This window comes from Nicrophorus vespilloides, unplaced genomic scaffold, assembly GCF_001412225.1.
Source record: "Nicrophorus vespilloides isolate i.1.1-1 unplaced genomic scaffold, Nicve_v1.0, whole genome shotgun sequence".
Classification (NCBI taxonomy): Eukaryota; Metazoa; Arthropoda; class Insecta; order Coleoptera; family Silphidae; genus Nicrophorus; species Nicrophorus vespilloides.
The window spans coordinates 228,471-244,091 of NW_017096185.1; the positions used below are offsets into that span (position 1 = coordinate 228,471).

The following is a 15,621-nucleotide window of genomic DNA, read 5'->3' on the forward strand; positions in this document are numbered from 1 at the left end:
CTAATGTACGCATTGAAATCTAACTACAATTTTTATGAAATTAAGTTAACTTAAATTGATTAATGCTTGTAATCTATTTTTTATATAGAAATTATAAATTTTATTTAAAATGTTTGACAAATTTTTGAACTAAATCTAACCTAATTAAATATTGCAATGTGTCATAACTAACACCCAACTTTCATAATTTAGCTTATACTAAGTTAATCAAATCGAACCTAAATTGAATGATATTCTCTAACATATTACATATAACATATTATAACCTGAACTTAAATAGTTTATCCTATACTAAGATAACCTAACCTAAATTGAATAATGTCATCTAACACCTAACCTAACTTAAACTTACAAAGTTTATAATATTCTAAGTTAACCTAACGTAAATTGAGTAATGTTATCTCACATAATTTAACCAAAACTGACGTAGTTTATCCTATACTAAGTTAATCTAATGTAACCTAAATTGAGTAATATTTATATTCTTTTTTTTTATAGAACAACAAATACAGTCAAATTGGGCAAATTTGTAAATTTATTAAATGAAATGCGTTATGAATATAGCAGAATAATTCAATTTTGTTGACAAATTTATTACATAATTTAACATTGAAATGTGTCGTTACTTAACCCAAACTTATATAATTTATCCTATACTAAATTAACCTATGATAACATATTATTATTAACATACTAAGTTAACCTAACCTAAATTGAATAATGTTATCTAACATAACCTAACTTAAACTTACAAAGTTTTTAATATTATAAGTTAACCTAACATAAATTGAGTAATGTTTTCTAATATAACCTAACCAAAACTGACATAGTTTATCCTATACTAAGTTAACCTAATCTAACCTAAATTGAGTAATATTTATATTCTACTTTTTTTATAGAACAACAAATACATTCAAATTGGCAAAATCGTAAATTTAGTAAATGAAATGCGTTATGAATATAGCAGAATAATTCAATTTTATTGAAAAATTTATTATGTAAACCTAACCTAATTTAACATTGAAATGTATCATAACTTAACCCAAACTTATATAATGTATCCTATACTAAATTAATCTAATCTAATCTAATTTGAGTAATGGTTTAATTCTATTTCTTATACTTATGGGAAAATCGTATATTCATAATGAAAAACATAAATACAGTAGAGTAATTGAAATATTTGTTGATTTTTTTACATAAAGCTAACCTAAATTTGAAGAAATATTGCTTTAATAAAAAAAACCTAACCTATTGAAATGTATCATAACCTAAGCTAAAATTTAGTTTACTTTGTTTTGTTTTATATGTATACCTAAAAAACGGAATATATTTGTTAAAAAAAGTAGAATGCAAAATTAAAAACACAAAATTAACTATAGATATGCATTATCACCACTGAAATTATTGTTAAGTGTATTTCATAGTTTTTGAAAATAATGATAATAATTGTTTTTTCCAAGTATTGTTATTTTTTAATTGTTTTTTTCCAGGTTTTCATCGGTTCATGCCGATGCGATAAATAATACGGTAGCAATAATAACTGATGTATACTGCATAACGTAATATTTTCAATAATTAAAAGCAAATGTATATGTTACATTTTTTTTTGTTATGACTGTTGATACGTACCAATCCAGATCAATTTTGCGGTCTGCTCAGCGTACGATGATGCGTCGATTCGCTCGCAATTCGGCTTCCAATTTAAAAGAGTAAATATTTGAATTTGGTATTTGAAATAATAATCTATGGGTTTTGTAGGATACCAATACAAAAAAAAAGGACATAAAAAAAACAGAAGGTCGTCGACCTATTGACCTATCCAATATATATATATCCGCAGTATCTATATTGAAATTCCGACAATCAAATTCCCGGCAATTGAAATCCCGACAGTATCAAAATCCCGACAACCTTAATCCTGACAGTATCTTTTATTACTTGATATGGACTTACTCATAATAAACCTTAAAAATAATGGAATAATCTAAAATACAATTAGATTATGATTGTCGGATTTGTGATACTGTCGGAATTATGGTTGTCGAGATTTTGATACTGTCGGGATTATGGTTGTCGAGATTTTGATACTGTCGGGGTTATGGTTGTCAAGATTTTGATACTGTCGGGGTTTTGAGACTGTCTTCTTATATTTGCTTTGTTATATAATACAATATATTCACATTAATACTTCTGTGCACATTTATATAAAAAAACATTAAGCATTAAATATGTGAAAAGTTTTTATTTTAATTGGTGGACTATTTTTTTTTCATTGGTAGATTTTAATTGTGATTTAGAGCGTTTTAAACGATGACACTTCTGGCAATGATTTGTATTTGTTCTGGCTTCAATTAATTCGTAAATGGTTGTAAAATTCAAATGAACACGAATGTCTCCATCAATTAAATGCCGCTGCCTGCATCCGTTCACTTTATGTATATACACATATTCGCCTCTGTTTTCGATTTCTGTGTCAATGAAAAGGTCGCAAAAAAAACGTTTGCATTTGATGTTTGTGTGTTTGTGTCTGTCCCTCTGGTAATGTTGATGGAACATCTGCAACAATAAATAGTATTTTTGTCATGATTTGTTCATTAATTTATTTTAATTAATTTAAATTTTACACTGAAAATTAAAATTTGTTCCAAAGTTTCTTATTTAGAATCAAAATTTGTGTACAGTTTGCAATTGTAATGTGTAATGTTAATTACGTAATTGAGTGATAAATACTCAAGTAAATGCATCATCCATATTAAACCAATATAAAGCATTATACATCCAAATTAAAGATTAAAGTCTCACCTTTCCTAATGACAGCCTAATGACATTTTTGTGCTGTCATCCCTTCGTCTGGTCTGAGCTGTCAAAAGTTTCGTTGGTTGACCAGATCAACGTTTTCATTAATTTCAGGATAATTACATAATTTTTCATTGATCCTAAAATTTTGCTGGAATTTCATTCGTTTTTCTTGAATTAAAGTTACGTAAATCGAGAAACGTCGATTTTAGAAATCTTTAGTTTTCCTAAGATAGATCATCAAATATACAAATCAATGCTGAAAGTCTCACCTTTCAAATGAGTCTTGTTTGTGCTTCTATCCGTTCGTCAGCTATGATCTGAAAAAGACGAAATATCGATGGTAGAAGTTTTTCAGTTTATGATACTGAAATATGTAATTATCATGCGTTGTTATCTTGAAAACTTGAAGATGGTCTATTTCAGCAGAAATCTGTCAGTGATTTGTTCCATTATTGAAGAAATTTACGTTCATTTTTAGCAAGAATCAAATTTTGTGTAAGTTTTTTTTTACCATCATCATTACTTCTTTACTTTCTAGTGTAATTCCGCAATTACGTCATTTCTGTGTTAATACTAATCGTGTTGTAAAGGGCAGGGCCGAACGAATTAAAGGTTGATGTCCTATTGATCCATGATAATGTGTTTCGTTTTATCTTTCAACTTTCATCTTAATTTCGTCCAATTTTTCTTCGTCGCTTGCAAATAATTATTAATGTCCTCACTATATACAATATTATTAACAAATTCACTGTTTTTAGTTTTGGATTTCTTTATACAACTACAATAACATTTCTTTAAAGTCACTTGTCTCTAGACACTTAACACTTTGCGGGCAAGCGGCGGATATATCCGCCGTAAAAGCTTTGACGTTAGTTCTGTGGAGGAGCCACTTGTGATACCGAAATACTCCACAACATAATAATAAAAAGCAATTTTGCAAAACACGACTTCAAAAAATCTTCAACAAAAACTATCATAACCTGAAATTAAAGAAATACAAATGTAAATACAAATGTAAATTAAAATGTACATTTGTATTTGTATTAATTTTGCATTACAATATAAACTATCATAGCTTATCCAATAGAAACATAACCTAATCTAACCTAACCTAACTTTTTTTTAAGTACATCTATAACAGATGTAACAATGAAGCAAAAAATTTAGGGATTTTAGAATTGCAAATATTTACATTTCATTTTAGATTATTTTTGTCCATTTCGTTTGTTGCTATACGTTTTCCTTCGTTTCCGGTTGTTTAGATTGTATAAATTTTAGTGTATGTAAATCTGACGTGTATCTCAAACGTACAAAAAAAATATTTATCGGACAATGCGAAAGCAGGATTTGCAAACACGGAATGACACGAGATGATAAATATATACAGAATTTTGTCTACGTTTTCGGGTGGGATGAAAATCGATGTTTGTTTTTTTGTTGTTGTTGTTGTTGATTTTTCGTGCAGTCAACGTGGAAATGAAAATCCCTAAAGCAAATATGTAACAAATAAATCCTAGCCGATTGAATTCCGACAAATGTGCAAAATATATTTTCGCATTTTTTTTGTTGTTGTTGTTGCAGCAAATGTTGCGAAAAGCTAAAATTATATATATTTTTATGTTTTTGCCGTTCGGGCTAAAATTTGTTTTTCTTTTATAGAAATGTATTTCAATTTTCAACAAATATACAAGAAATTTTAATTAATTTAAAACATATTTGAGTTTTGTTTAATTGCCTTTTTTTGGAGCTGTAACAAATATTGTATGTAAAATTTTAGAGTATTTTGTGAAATTATTTTGTCTGATAATATTGAATAATAAAATGTTCGTAATTTTATATAAAAATGTTAGCTTATTGCATTATTAAAGCTTTTTAATATATATCAAATATTCTGTAAAAATTTTGCAGTAAATAAATATAAAATAATAAATATTAAATAATACATAAATCTATATAAAAAATGTCATTTTTTTTTTAATAACTATGTTTAACAATACTGTTTCATATAAAATGAAGTTGGTCATCAAGATGACAATTTTTGACAAATTCTATAAAAAATGTCATTTTTTTTTAATAATTATGATATATTTACTGAGAAATTCAAGAAAATTACATTTTATTAAAATAATTTAATGCTTGTCTTCTAATATTAAATAAGCAAAAATAATTAAAAAAACAAATACATTTATAGAAAAAATATCATTTTTATATAATAATTTTTTTTTTCTTCTAATTTTAAATAAGTAATAATAATAAAAAATACATAAATCTATATAAAAATGGCAGTTTTTAATAAATGATTCTTTTAGATAAATTCAAGAAAATTACATTTTGAGAAATTAAACATAACTAAAAAATACATAAATCTAAAAAACTCAGTTTTTTCCATTAGAAACGTTTGTTTTTAATAATTATGAAAAACTTCTTGATAAATCCAAAAAAATATATTTTTATGTGATTTTTTTTTAATTAAAAGATAAACTATTGTATTTGCATATGAAAAAGTGCAGATGTAGGACATAAGGTTAAAATAGATTTTTCAAAATGTAATGTCAGACGAAATTTTTGGGAGGTCGACCGAACGGCGATTGCATCACGACGAAAAAAGTGAATTCGCTCACGTAACGTCTATTTTTAACGTCTGCCATGAAAAACAAACTACTCGTCTCTATTTTTTGTTTTGTTTTTTCATTCTGATTTTCAGTGCTCTATATTTAAATACGTATTGTATTTGCGTTATTGTTGTTGTTCTTGTAACTCTAAAAACAAATTTTCATCTTCATTCTCCTCACCTATAGATTGCAGGAAAGGAAATCTTACGTTTCATTCGTGATGATTACGTAAATAAAAATAAGGATAAAAATAAAATTGAGAATTGCACGCGCGAGCAAGGCTCGAAGTGGTGAAAGAGATATGAGACAGCAATTGCGAGTTAACCTTCTGGGAATGCAAATAGTTCCATGAAAACAATCGGTTATCGTACATCATTTCGACGAGATTGCGTTTCTCTATCTATCTGTACGTTTCTGCGAACGTCCCGTGTATGTATCGTTCGATTGCGTAATCAAATGATTTGGGATGACGCCATCTGTCGGTCGACGCGCGTACTTTTGGATTAATTGAAATTGGACCAACGATAATCTGGTAACCATGGTAATCGTGGTAATAATAGTAAACGAGCGCCATCTAAGAAGCTGCCGGGCGTGTTTTCAGCGTGGGAGTTGGGGACATTAATGCGCTGGAAAATGATGTAATAAAAGGTAATAACACGGACTCTCCACGTTTAATGCGCCTGAAATAAACACGGGGTGGTTTGAGGAGGATGTGTAGGAGGTGGCCTGTATTTCACGCAGATTGCGCCGCAAACCTTAATGTATCATATTCTGCGTTACGCTTTTTTTTTTATATAAACGAGGGATGAATTTTAGGGGTAAAAATGAAACCATTTGCTTACTTTGCAAAAAAATATGTTTGTTATTTTATTTTATGATATGTTGAATAGAAATTGCTTCAATTTAGTATACTGTTATAACTCACTTAACGTACGTTCGATAATATGTACATAATTATATTTTTTAGTATAAAATCTTCCTACTAATAAGTGTAAGTTAGTTTGAAAATAAAGTACGTTCGAGCGAACGAAGAATGAAAAAAAAATGGTGTACGTTTGAGTAAACGTAGAATACGCTGAAAAATCTATAATGTTTAGATTAACCTCTAATAGCAAAATCATTCTATAATGATTCGATTCAGCGTACAAGTTGCAAACGTACGTTACGTTAACTGAATGTATGTTAACTGAACAATCATAGTATTATTTAAAACATTGTTTCTTTAATATAAAATTTGTTTTTAAGAGACAATGACAGTTGACAGTTGTGTTTGACATTTGTCTCAATTATATCCAATGATTACCGATCTATAATATTTTGATTCACCTCTAATAGCAAAATCATTCTGTAATGATTCGATTCAACGTACGACAAATTGCAAGCGTGTTATGTACGTTAACTGAACAATGACAGAATATTTTGCAAACATAGTTTCTTTAATATAATATTAGTTTTCAAACGTTGCTTTAAACAGACAATGACAGTTGACAGTTGTGTTTGACATTTGTCTAAATTATATCCACTGATTACCGATCTATAATGTTTTGGTTCACCTCTAATAGCAAAATCATTCTGTAATGATTCGATTCAGCATACGACAAGTTGCAAACGTATTATGTATGTTAACTGAACAATTACAGTATTATTTAAAACATTGTTTCTTTAATATAATATTAATTTTAAAATTTGTTTTTAAGAGACAATGACAGTTGACAGTTGTGTTTGACATTTGTCTCAATTATATTCAATGATCACCAATCTATAATGTTTAGATTCATCGCTAATAGAAAAATCATTCTGTAATGATTCGATTCAGCGTACAAGTTGCAAAAGTATTATATCCAATGATTATCAATCCATAATGTTTTGATTCACCGTTAATAGCAAAATCATTCTGTAATGATTCGATTCAGCGTACGACTAAGCAAACGTATTATGTACGTTAACTGAACAATGATAATATATTTTTAAAATATTGTATCTTTAATATAATATTTGTTTTCAAACGTTGCTTTAAACAGAAAATGACAGTTGACAGTTGTGTTTGACATTTGTATCAATTATATCCAATGATCACCAATCTATAACGTTTTGATTTCATTCTGTAATGATTCGATTCAGTGTAAGACAAATTGCAAACGTATTATGTACGTTAACTGAACAATGACAGTATTATTTAAAACATTGTTTCTTTAATATAATATTAATTTTCAAATTTAATTTAAACAGGTAATGACAGTTGACAATTGTGACTCAATTATATCCAATGATTACAAGTTAAAGTATAGTTTGGTACTTCTGACAAATATTTAAGTATTACATCAGACATAGTGTTGATGCATGAAATCATTACTATTTTGAATTTGTTTTTGTTCTATTTCTATATCTGTGTTTCTTTTCTCTCTCAACAGATGGTTGCCGAGGATTGCGATGAGATCAGTGGAGAACGATCCTGCCGACTGCGTGGTGGTGGTCGGCGTGTCACGGCCGAAGATGGCATTTGCTATCCTCGCCGTGATGATCTTGTCCTTATGCCTGACCTTTCACATGATTTACGACAGCGCCATTAACAGTCTGCAAAGGGCCGGCAACGCGGACCACAACAACAGGCCATCACTCTTCCTCCTCTCCAGGCGACTCTATCCTTCGGCAGGACGAAAACTGCCGCAAGCAATAATAATCGGTACGTCGCAGCTGTAAACATACACACTGATCACATGAAACCTCTTTGAAAACATCTGTTGATACCTTACCTACCTTGTCAACAGTTAATTCGATCGACCTAATTATGCATTTAGAATTTCTTTTATTTCCTTTTCAAAATGTTGAAACAGTTGGCTGAAATCCAAGTTTTCACGTTTCGTTACCTACGGTGATGCAATGTTAATGACATTTACATATGTCAAATTTGTGTCGTTATTTGATAAACAGCTATAATAGATGTTGCTTGTGACAATTAATTGTGTTTTTATTTCCATTTCAAAATACTGAAATAGTTGGCTGAAATTCAAGTATTCACGTTTCGTTAATTACAATGATTCAACATAGTCTCACTCAATGACATTTTGGATTTGTCCAATTACTTATGTCATTTATTTTCAGACATCTGTTAGTCACAGAATTCATAACAAATTATCAATAGTTTTCAGTTAATTTAATTATCCTAATTTACCTTTCAGAAATGTTCGCTTGTTTTTATAAATGTAGAAATTTTTGCCTGAAATCCAAATATACATGTTCTGTTATTCACATTGATTCAACGAAGTGTCACTTGTCAATGACATTTTCAAATATCTACTGGTCACATAGCAATTTTTCAAATATTTTTCAGTTAATTATACTTTCAGAATTTTTTCACTTCTTTTATCTAAATTTTTACCAAAAAACCAATTATCCACGTTTCTTTATTAACAATTATGCAACGATGTGTCACTTGTTATTGAAGTTACTTATGTCAAAAATGTGTCATTAATTTTGAAATAACTACACCAGTTAAATTATATATTTTGACACTTGTCAATAGTTTCCAATAAATTTGATCGACCTAATTATGCCATATTTTACTGAAACATTCATTTAAATTCCAATGCTTTTATTTGACATTGATGATTTATTTTTATGCAAATTACGTCACATTAATTCTCAATCCGTTATCGCAGTTGTCCCATGACTGTTAATGTCAATTGTTTATACATTATATACGTCAATTAACACTTTTCAAACGTACAACAAATGTCTACATTTCTGGAAAATTCTTCTCATAAACAATAAAATTATAAACATTAATAAAAAGGAAATTTAAGTATTGAAAGAAATATTTACAAATATATTTTTAAATTTACGCGCGAATCAAATAAAAATACTCCAGACAAGGAAATAATGTCTACAGTTTTTTTGTGTTTTTGTGTCTCTGGTACTTAGAATGAAAAAAAATTATCTTTATAGCTAGACCGAATTTGATAGACATCTTTTGTGTACGTGTTTATTACTACGCTTCATTCATTGTTCGCTTATTTTCATTCATAAATTTTGTGCGTATTTCAGATAAGCGCTAGACGTCTGCGTTTTTTGTTGCATTCCTTTAGGCGCCACTAAAATAGTATTTTTTTTAATTAATTTATTCTACTTTTTATTGAATGAATGTACGTACTTATTTCGTTCTTATTTATAAGCATTTTGGTTCTATAACTTTTTTTTTAAAGAATGTAACTTTCATCGTTTTTTGAATACAATGAGGAATTTTTGTTCAATTGTACAAGAATCGTATTTTTATCGTGTCCTACTTACATATTTCATTTATTTTACTAGAGGTCATTGTACCAAAATAAAAAAGTTGTTAAAATATCGAATCGTTTATACTTGTTGCAATTTCAAATGGTTTTTCGCTCCAAGTGTATTGCAATTTTACACGCCGTTTGTGCTGGTTGAAAGCTTCGTCCTCTGGCGAATGTATAGTGCGGATAAAGGATAACTGTTGATTGTTCCATGTTTTTTTTTGTTGCAGGTGTGAGGAAATGCGGAACGAGGGCGCTCCTTGAGATGTTAAATTTGCATCCGCGCGTGCAGAAAGCAGCAGGGGAGGTGCATTTCTTCGACAGGGATGAGAACTACAACAAGGGTTTGGAATGGTATCGCATGAAGATGCCCCATTCCTATTCCGGTCAAGTCACCATCGAGAAGAGTCCCAGCTACTTCGTAACACCAGAGGTATTTCCGATAAAAAATTTACACTTCTCGTCTCATCCATATTCACACCTTTGCAAGATGATCATGATGATGATGGTGATACGGTTACTAATATATTCCACGAATTAATAAACGCGAGATGGAAATCGGATCTGCGTTGATTGAAACCGCGACGCTGCATACATTTTAATGATGCGCTAACCTCCGAAGGTTAACATTTAGCCGTGGAAATATCGCTCACGTTTATACTCATCTTACATTATATACATGTAACATTTGACTTATGCAAAATACGAAGTTGAATAATTCAAAGAAACGTATCAAAATTCATCTATATTTAAAAATAAGGGTGCCCCACGTTAGTCGCCATTTTTCTTGAATACCAAGGAAATCAAACGAAATTAACAATTTTCAAATATATATTGATATTACTTTAATGTAAACATGATTGCCAACCAAAATTTATCTATATTTTTACTTTGATGGTGCCCCACGTTAGTCCCCATTTTTTTTAAATACTAAATGAATTGAACCAAATTAATATTTTTCAACTTGTATTTTGATATTACTTTAAAATAAACATGATTGCCTATCAAAGTTTATCTGTGGTGCCCCACGTTAGTCACCAATTTTTTTTTAATTCATCGAAGTATAATAAAAGTTGGAAGATGAAAAAGTTTGATCCTTGCATTAATAATACCAACGTTTACATAAAGCGATGAAACAATACTTTTATTACTAAAGATACCGTTAGAATTAAGAAAATATGAGTTTATTGAAGTTATCAGAATGTTCTCATTGTTGTTAAACAATGTAATCATGTAAATATCAATGTTAATAGTCGGGATTCCAAAGCAGGTTTAAAAAAATTATTGTTAAACATCGTTGCTAAACAACAATTGTGTTGTGTAAATGATGATAGTGCGTGTTAAGTAAACAGAGGGCGTTTGTATGCGTATATATATAGGCCACAAGTGGGGATGTACGTTTGTTGTAGTACAAACTTGTTGTGCATGTGAGAGTGTTGTTGAATCAACAGAAGGCAGCAGCAGCAAATGATCGACCCTGAAAACAAGAATGGAACGAAATATTTTACCCTCCTCAATTGTACTTTCAATTATGTAACTTTCCCTTCTCCAATCGAAGCCGCTCGCGCGGTTTCTCTTTCTCTCTGAAAATATTTGCTCTGCCGATTGAAACACCATTTAGTTATCATTGTATAAATATCGTTTGGAATCGAAGGCCCCGAGGGGAAAGATGATGTATGTTGCCTCTTTCTCTGCAAATACTGTTTTAGATTAACGTTCGCAACGGAATGAAACATTTATATAAACTTCTTTTATTCGTATTGTTGTGCAATATAAAGTTCAGTTTAGCGATTGAATTAATATGAATTGTATTTATTTTTTTTTAAATTAAATTTTATCGATTGGTTTTGGTTTGTTAAGAAAATTTAATTTGGTGGCCCCACGTTAGGCGCCAATTTGTATTTGTTGATTTGAAGATTTCATTGATTAAATGTAAATTATCTAGTATATTTTACAGGTAAAAATGAGTGTAATAGGCCATTTAAGATAGGTGGTGCCCCACGTTGGGCGCCAAATTTTAAATTTAATAAAAACCCATTCATTTAAACCGAAATCAATGCAAAAACAAATGTTTCTATGATCTATATTAATGTTGTAATGAAACAATATAGAATGTTACCCCAATATCTAAATTATGGTGGTGTCCGACGTTAGTCGCCAAATTTTATAAAAACCAATCATTTATACCGAATGCAATGAAGAAAACTAATGTTTCTATGATCTAATAAATAGAAACGAATAAAAGAATATAGAATGCCACCCAAATGTCTAAATTGTGGTGGTGCCCCACGTTGGGCGCCAAATTGTATAGTTATTAAAAACCAATCATTTAAACCGAATACAATGAAGAAATCTAATGTTTCTATGATCTAATAAATAAAAACGAATAAAAGAATATAGAATTCCACCCAAATGTCTAAATTATGGTGGTGCCCCACGTTGGGCTCCAAATTGTATAGTTACTAAAAACCAATCATTTACACCGAATACAATGAAGAAACCTAATGTTTCTATGATCTAATAAATAGAAACGAATAAAATAATATAGAATACCACCCAAATGTCTAAATTATGGTGGTGCCCCACGTTGGGCGCCAAAGTGTATAGTTACTAAAAACCAATCATTTACAGCGAATACAATAAAGAAAACTAATGTTTCTATGATCTATAACGAATAAAAGAATATAGAATGCTACCCTAATATCTAAATTATGGTGGTGTCCCACGTTAGTCGCCAAATTTTATAAAAACCAATCATTTATACCGAATGCAATGAAGAAAACTAATGTTTCTATGATCTATAACGAATAAAATAATATGGAGTGCCACCCCAACGTCTAAATTATGGTGATGCCCCACGTTAGGCGCCAAATTTTATAGTTCCTAAAAACCAATCATTCACACTGAATACAATGATGAAGGAAACAAATGTTTCTGTGATCTCTATTGATGTTGCAATAAAAGAAAATGGAATGCCACCCTCATTTTTGAGGGCATCTATATCTTAATTTAGTGCAGCAATCATAAACTATACAGTCACCAGATGTCCGACGTTTCTTCCATTTTATTTTCTTCTTTTTCTCCATCTCCTTTTTTTTTATTCTTCTCCTTTCATCTTCTTTGCGCCGTCCACCGGGAATTGCGTTCATTGTATTAGACTTTATTTCATGTTTCTCGGCTTTTGTTCCAGCTCGGAAAACAGGTCATCGATATTTTCCCTTTCCCTGCACATCCCACCATTCGATCGATTTCGTTAGCGAATTACGAAAAAAAAAGTAAAAAATATAAAGATATAATTACAGTGTTCCAGTTTTCGCGTGAAACATCAGACGTTGAGCGATTCAGTTCTAAGCAAATTTTCGTTGTGTAATTTTTTTTTGGTAATGTCAAGATTGGATTATATTCTTCGGTAAATATTGAACCGATATTGCGAAATTTATTCGTCCCCGAAGAGGCGAGCACCAGCCCTTCCGGAAAAACACCTGTGGTCCTGGATTTACGGCCTAAAACAGGTCAACCAATATCGTCCAGTTTATTGCTGTTTTAGCGTTTAATTCCTTCAAGAATTATCTATAGTTTATGAGCAGCTGCTGAAATCGATGCGAAATTATCTTTGCAAAAATGATGTATTTATTTAGGAGATTTTATTTCATAATCGTCCAAAAACCATCACGTTTTGTAAGTTAAATGTTGTTGTTTAACGATAAATGATGTTTGTATTTAGCAGGTTTTCTTTACAAATCGTCCATTAGCCATACAATAATATTTTCCATTATATTATCTTTTCAAGAAAAAGCCATTACGGGCGTTGTTTAACTTTGGCAAAATTATGTATTTGTTTAGAAGGCTTTCTTTATAAATAATCCATCAAGATTTAAGACAAATGTCTTCCATTATATTATCAATCCAAGTACTATACTTTACAAGCATTGATTAACTTTCAAAAAATGATGTATTTGTTTATGAGGTTTTTCCTTACAAGTCTTAAGTCAACCATAAAAATATTTTAAGATAAGTGCTTTAATCCTTTGCAGTAAAGTTTGTAACTTAATCCTTTATATAATGCTGTATCTGTTCATCCAAATACTATCCCTTTACAGACATTGCTTAACTTTTTTGAAGCATGTATGAAGAAAAACTAATTTTAATGGTAAAAATGTTCTATTCTTTAAGAAGTTTTATTACAAATTGTTCAACAACCATCAATTTTATAAGATAATTATTCAGTAAAAATCTTCTTTATTTAGGATGATTTAATTACAAATTGTTTATCAACCATAAATTTTATAAAATACACTTTTTCATGATGTTATATCACTTCATTCAAATACTATCCATTACTGACGTTGCTTAACTTTCTTAAGTTGTGAATAATGAAAAACTAATTTTAATAGAGTAAACATTTTCTTTATTTAGGATAATTTTATAAGATAATTCTTCTCATGATGATAAACTTCTTCATTCAAGTACTATCCCTTTACAGACATTGCTTAACTTTTTTGAACCATGTATGAAAAAAACTAATTTTAATGGTAAAAATGTTTTATTCTTTAAGAAGTTTTAGTACAAATTGTCCATCAACCATCAATTTTATAAGATAATTCTTCACATGATGATAAAACTCTTCATCTAAGTATTTCCATCTATTACATCTTCATCCAAGTATAATGCTTTACGGAAGTTGCTTAAATTTTTTGAGTTGTCAATGATGAAAAACTGCTTGTAATGGATTAAAATGCTTTATTTATTTAAGAAGTTTCTTTTGAAAAACTGTGTATCAACCATATTTTTTTTAATATATTTTGCCACGATGATATCATCCAAATATTATCCTTTACGCACGTTGCTTGACTTTTCGCGAGTTTCACGTGCACGTGGCATGATAAACATACTAATTTCGAGCGAGGCAAATACATTTTAAACGATTTATGCCACCCTCTTTGGTGTTATTCGCGATTTAGATCTTATATAATGTTGAAAACGTGTGCTATCGTTTTGTTCCGTATAATGTGTTGTACGAGAAAGATGTGTCCCGATATGGAAAAGGTCAGGAAAAAGAGTTTCGGTGCCAAATCCTGGGAAACGGCAATCCATTTTCTTACACCCTACAAAGACAAATGGTTCAAAACTTTTTCTCTCCCTCTGATATATACACATTTTTTTTTAAATTTTATTTCCTCTCCTCTCTTCCACTTTGAATGAATTCCACATTACATACAAGGACACTTCAAATCACGACTTTTATCCAAGAAATAATCGAATTACAGCAATTTTTAATTAAAGATAAAGAAAATCATATAAAATTACACAAGTTATTAATATTGCAATTTTATATAATTAAACTAGGATTCAAATCAGGACATTTTTTATGTATTCAATTATATAAACAATTCAATTGCATAAATAATACAATTAGTTATAAACAAAGCGAAATTCCTTGTTGTTTATAACGAGAATAGAGCGAAACATTCCAGAACGTTTATTTATATGTGTTCCAGTCGATAAATAACAATTACGCTGCGTTTTCTTTTTGTTTTTTGCGAAATGAATGGATCGAATAGAAGATAAATAAATAAAAAGTGGTGGTTAAGTAAATCAATTCGAGTTATTTCGGAGCGATTCTCTCGTGCATTTTTTAATACGAACGTTTTGTAGGACGAATTCCATGGTCAAGTCCCGACCTAATCAATTCAAAATCCGGAACGCGACACGTCAATTGATGAAGGAGACTGATCGTTTCATTCATAAATGAATAGTTTTTTTTTATAGAGTGATGTAACTCTTCGTTATAAGCTCTTGATTATTTTATATTTGGGTTTTTAATTCAGTCACGAGATGGAGTTTATTGTGTTTTATTATATACGTCAGTTGTTTTGCATTTGGCCCTTAGGTATTTTACACGGCCCTCTTAGCGTTTTAGACTATCGTTTTAA

General features: G+C 29.7%; 1 protein-coding gene across 1 annotated transcript in view; it reads left to right on the forward strand.

The window, feature by feature from the left end:
- The window catches only part of LOC108569938, a 19,383-nt gene extending 9,139 nt beyond the window's left edge, over positions 1-10,244 (forward strand). Inside the window, exons 3-4 of the mRNA XM_017931704.1 lie at positions 7,826-8,097; positions 9,919-10,244. Coding sequence (XP_017787193.1) covers positions 7,826-8,097; positions 9,919-10,229 — 583 coding nt within the window. The 3' untranslated portion in view covers positions 10,230-10,244. The remainder of the gene's footprint in view (positions 1-7,825; positions 8,098-9,918) is intronic.
- Positions 10,245-15,621: the final 5,377 nt, after the last annotated feature.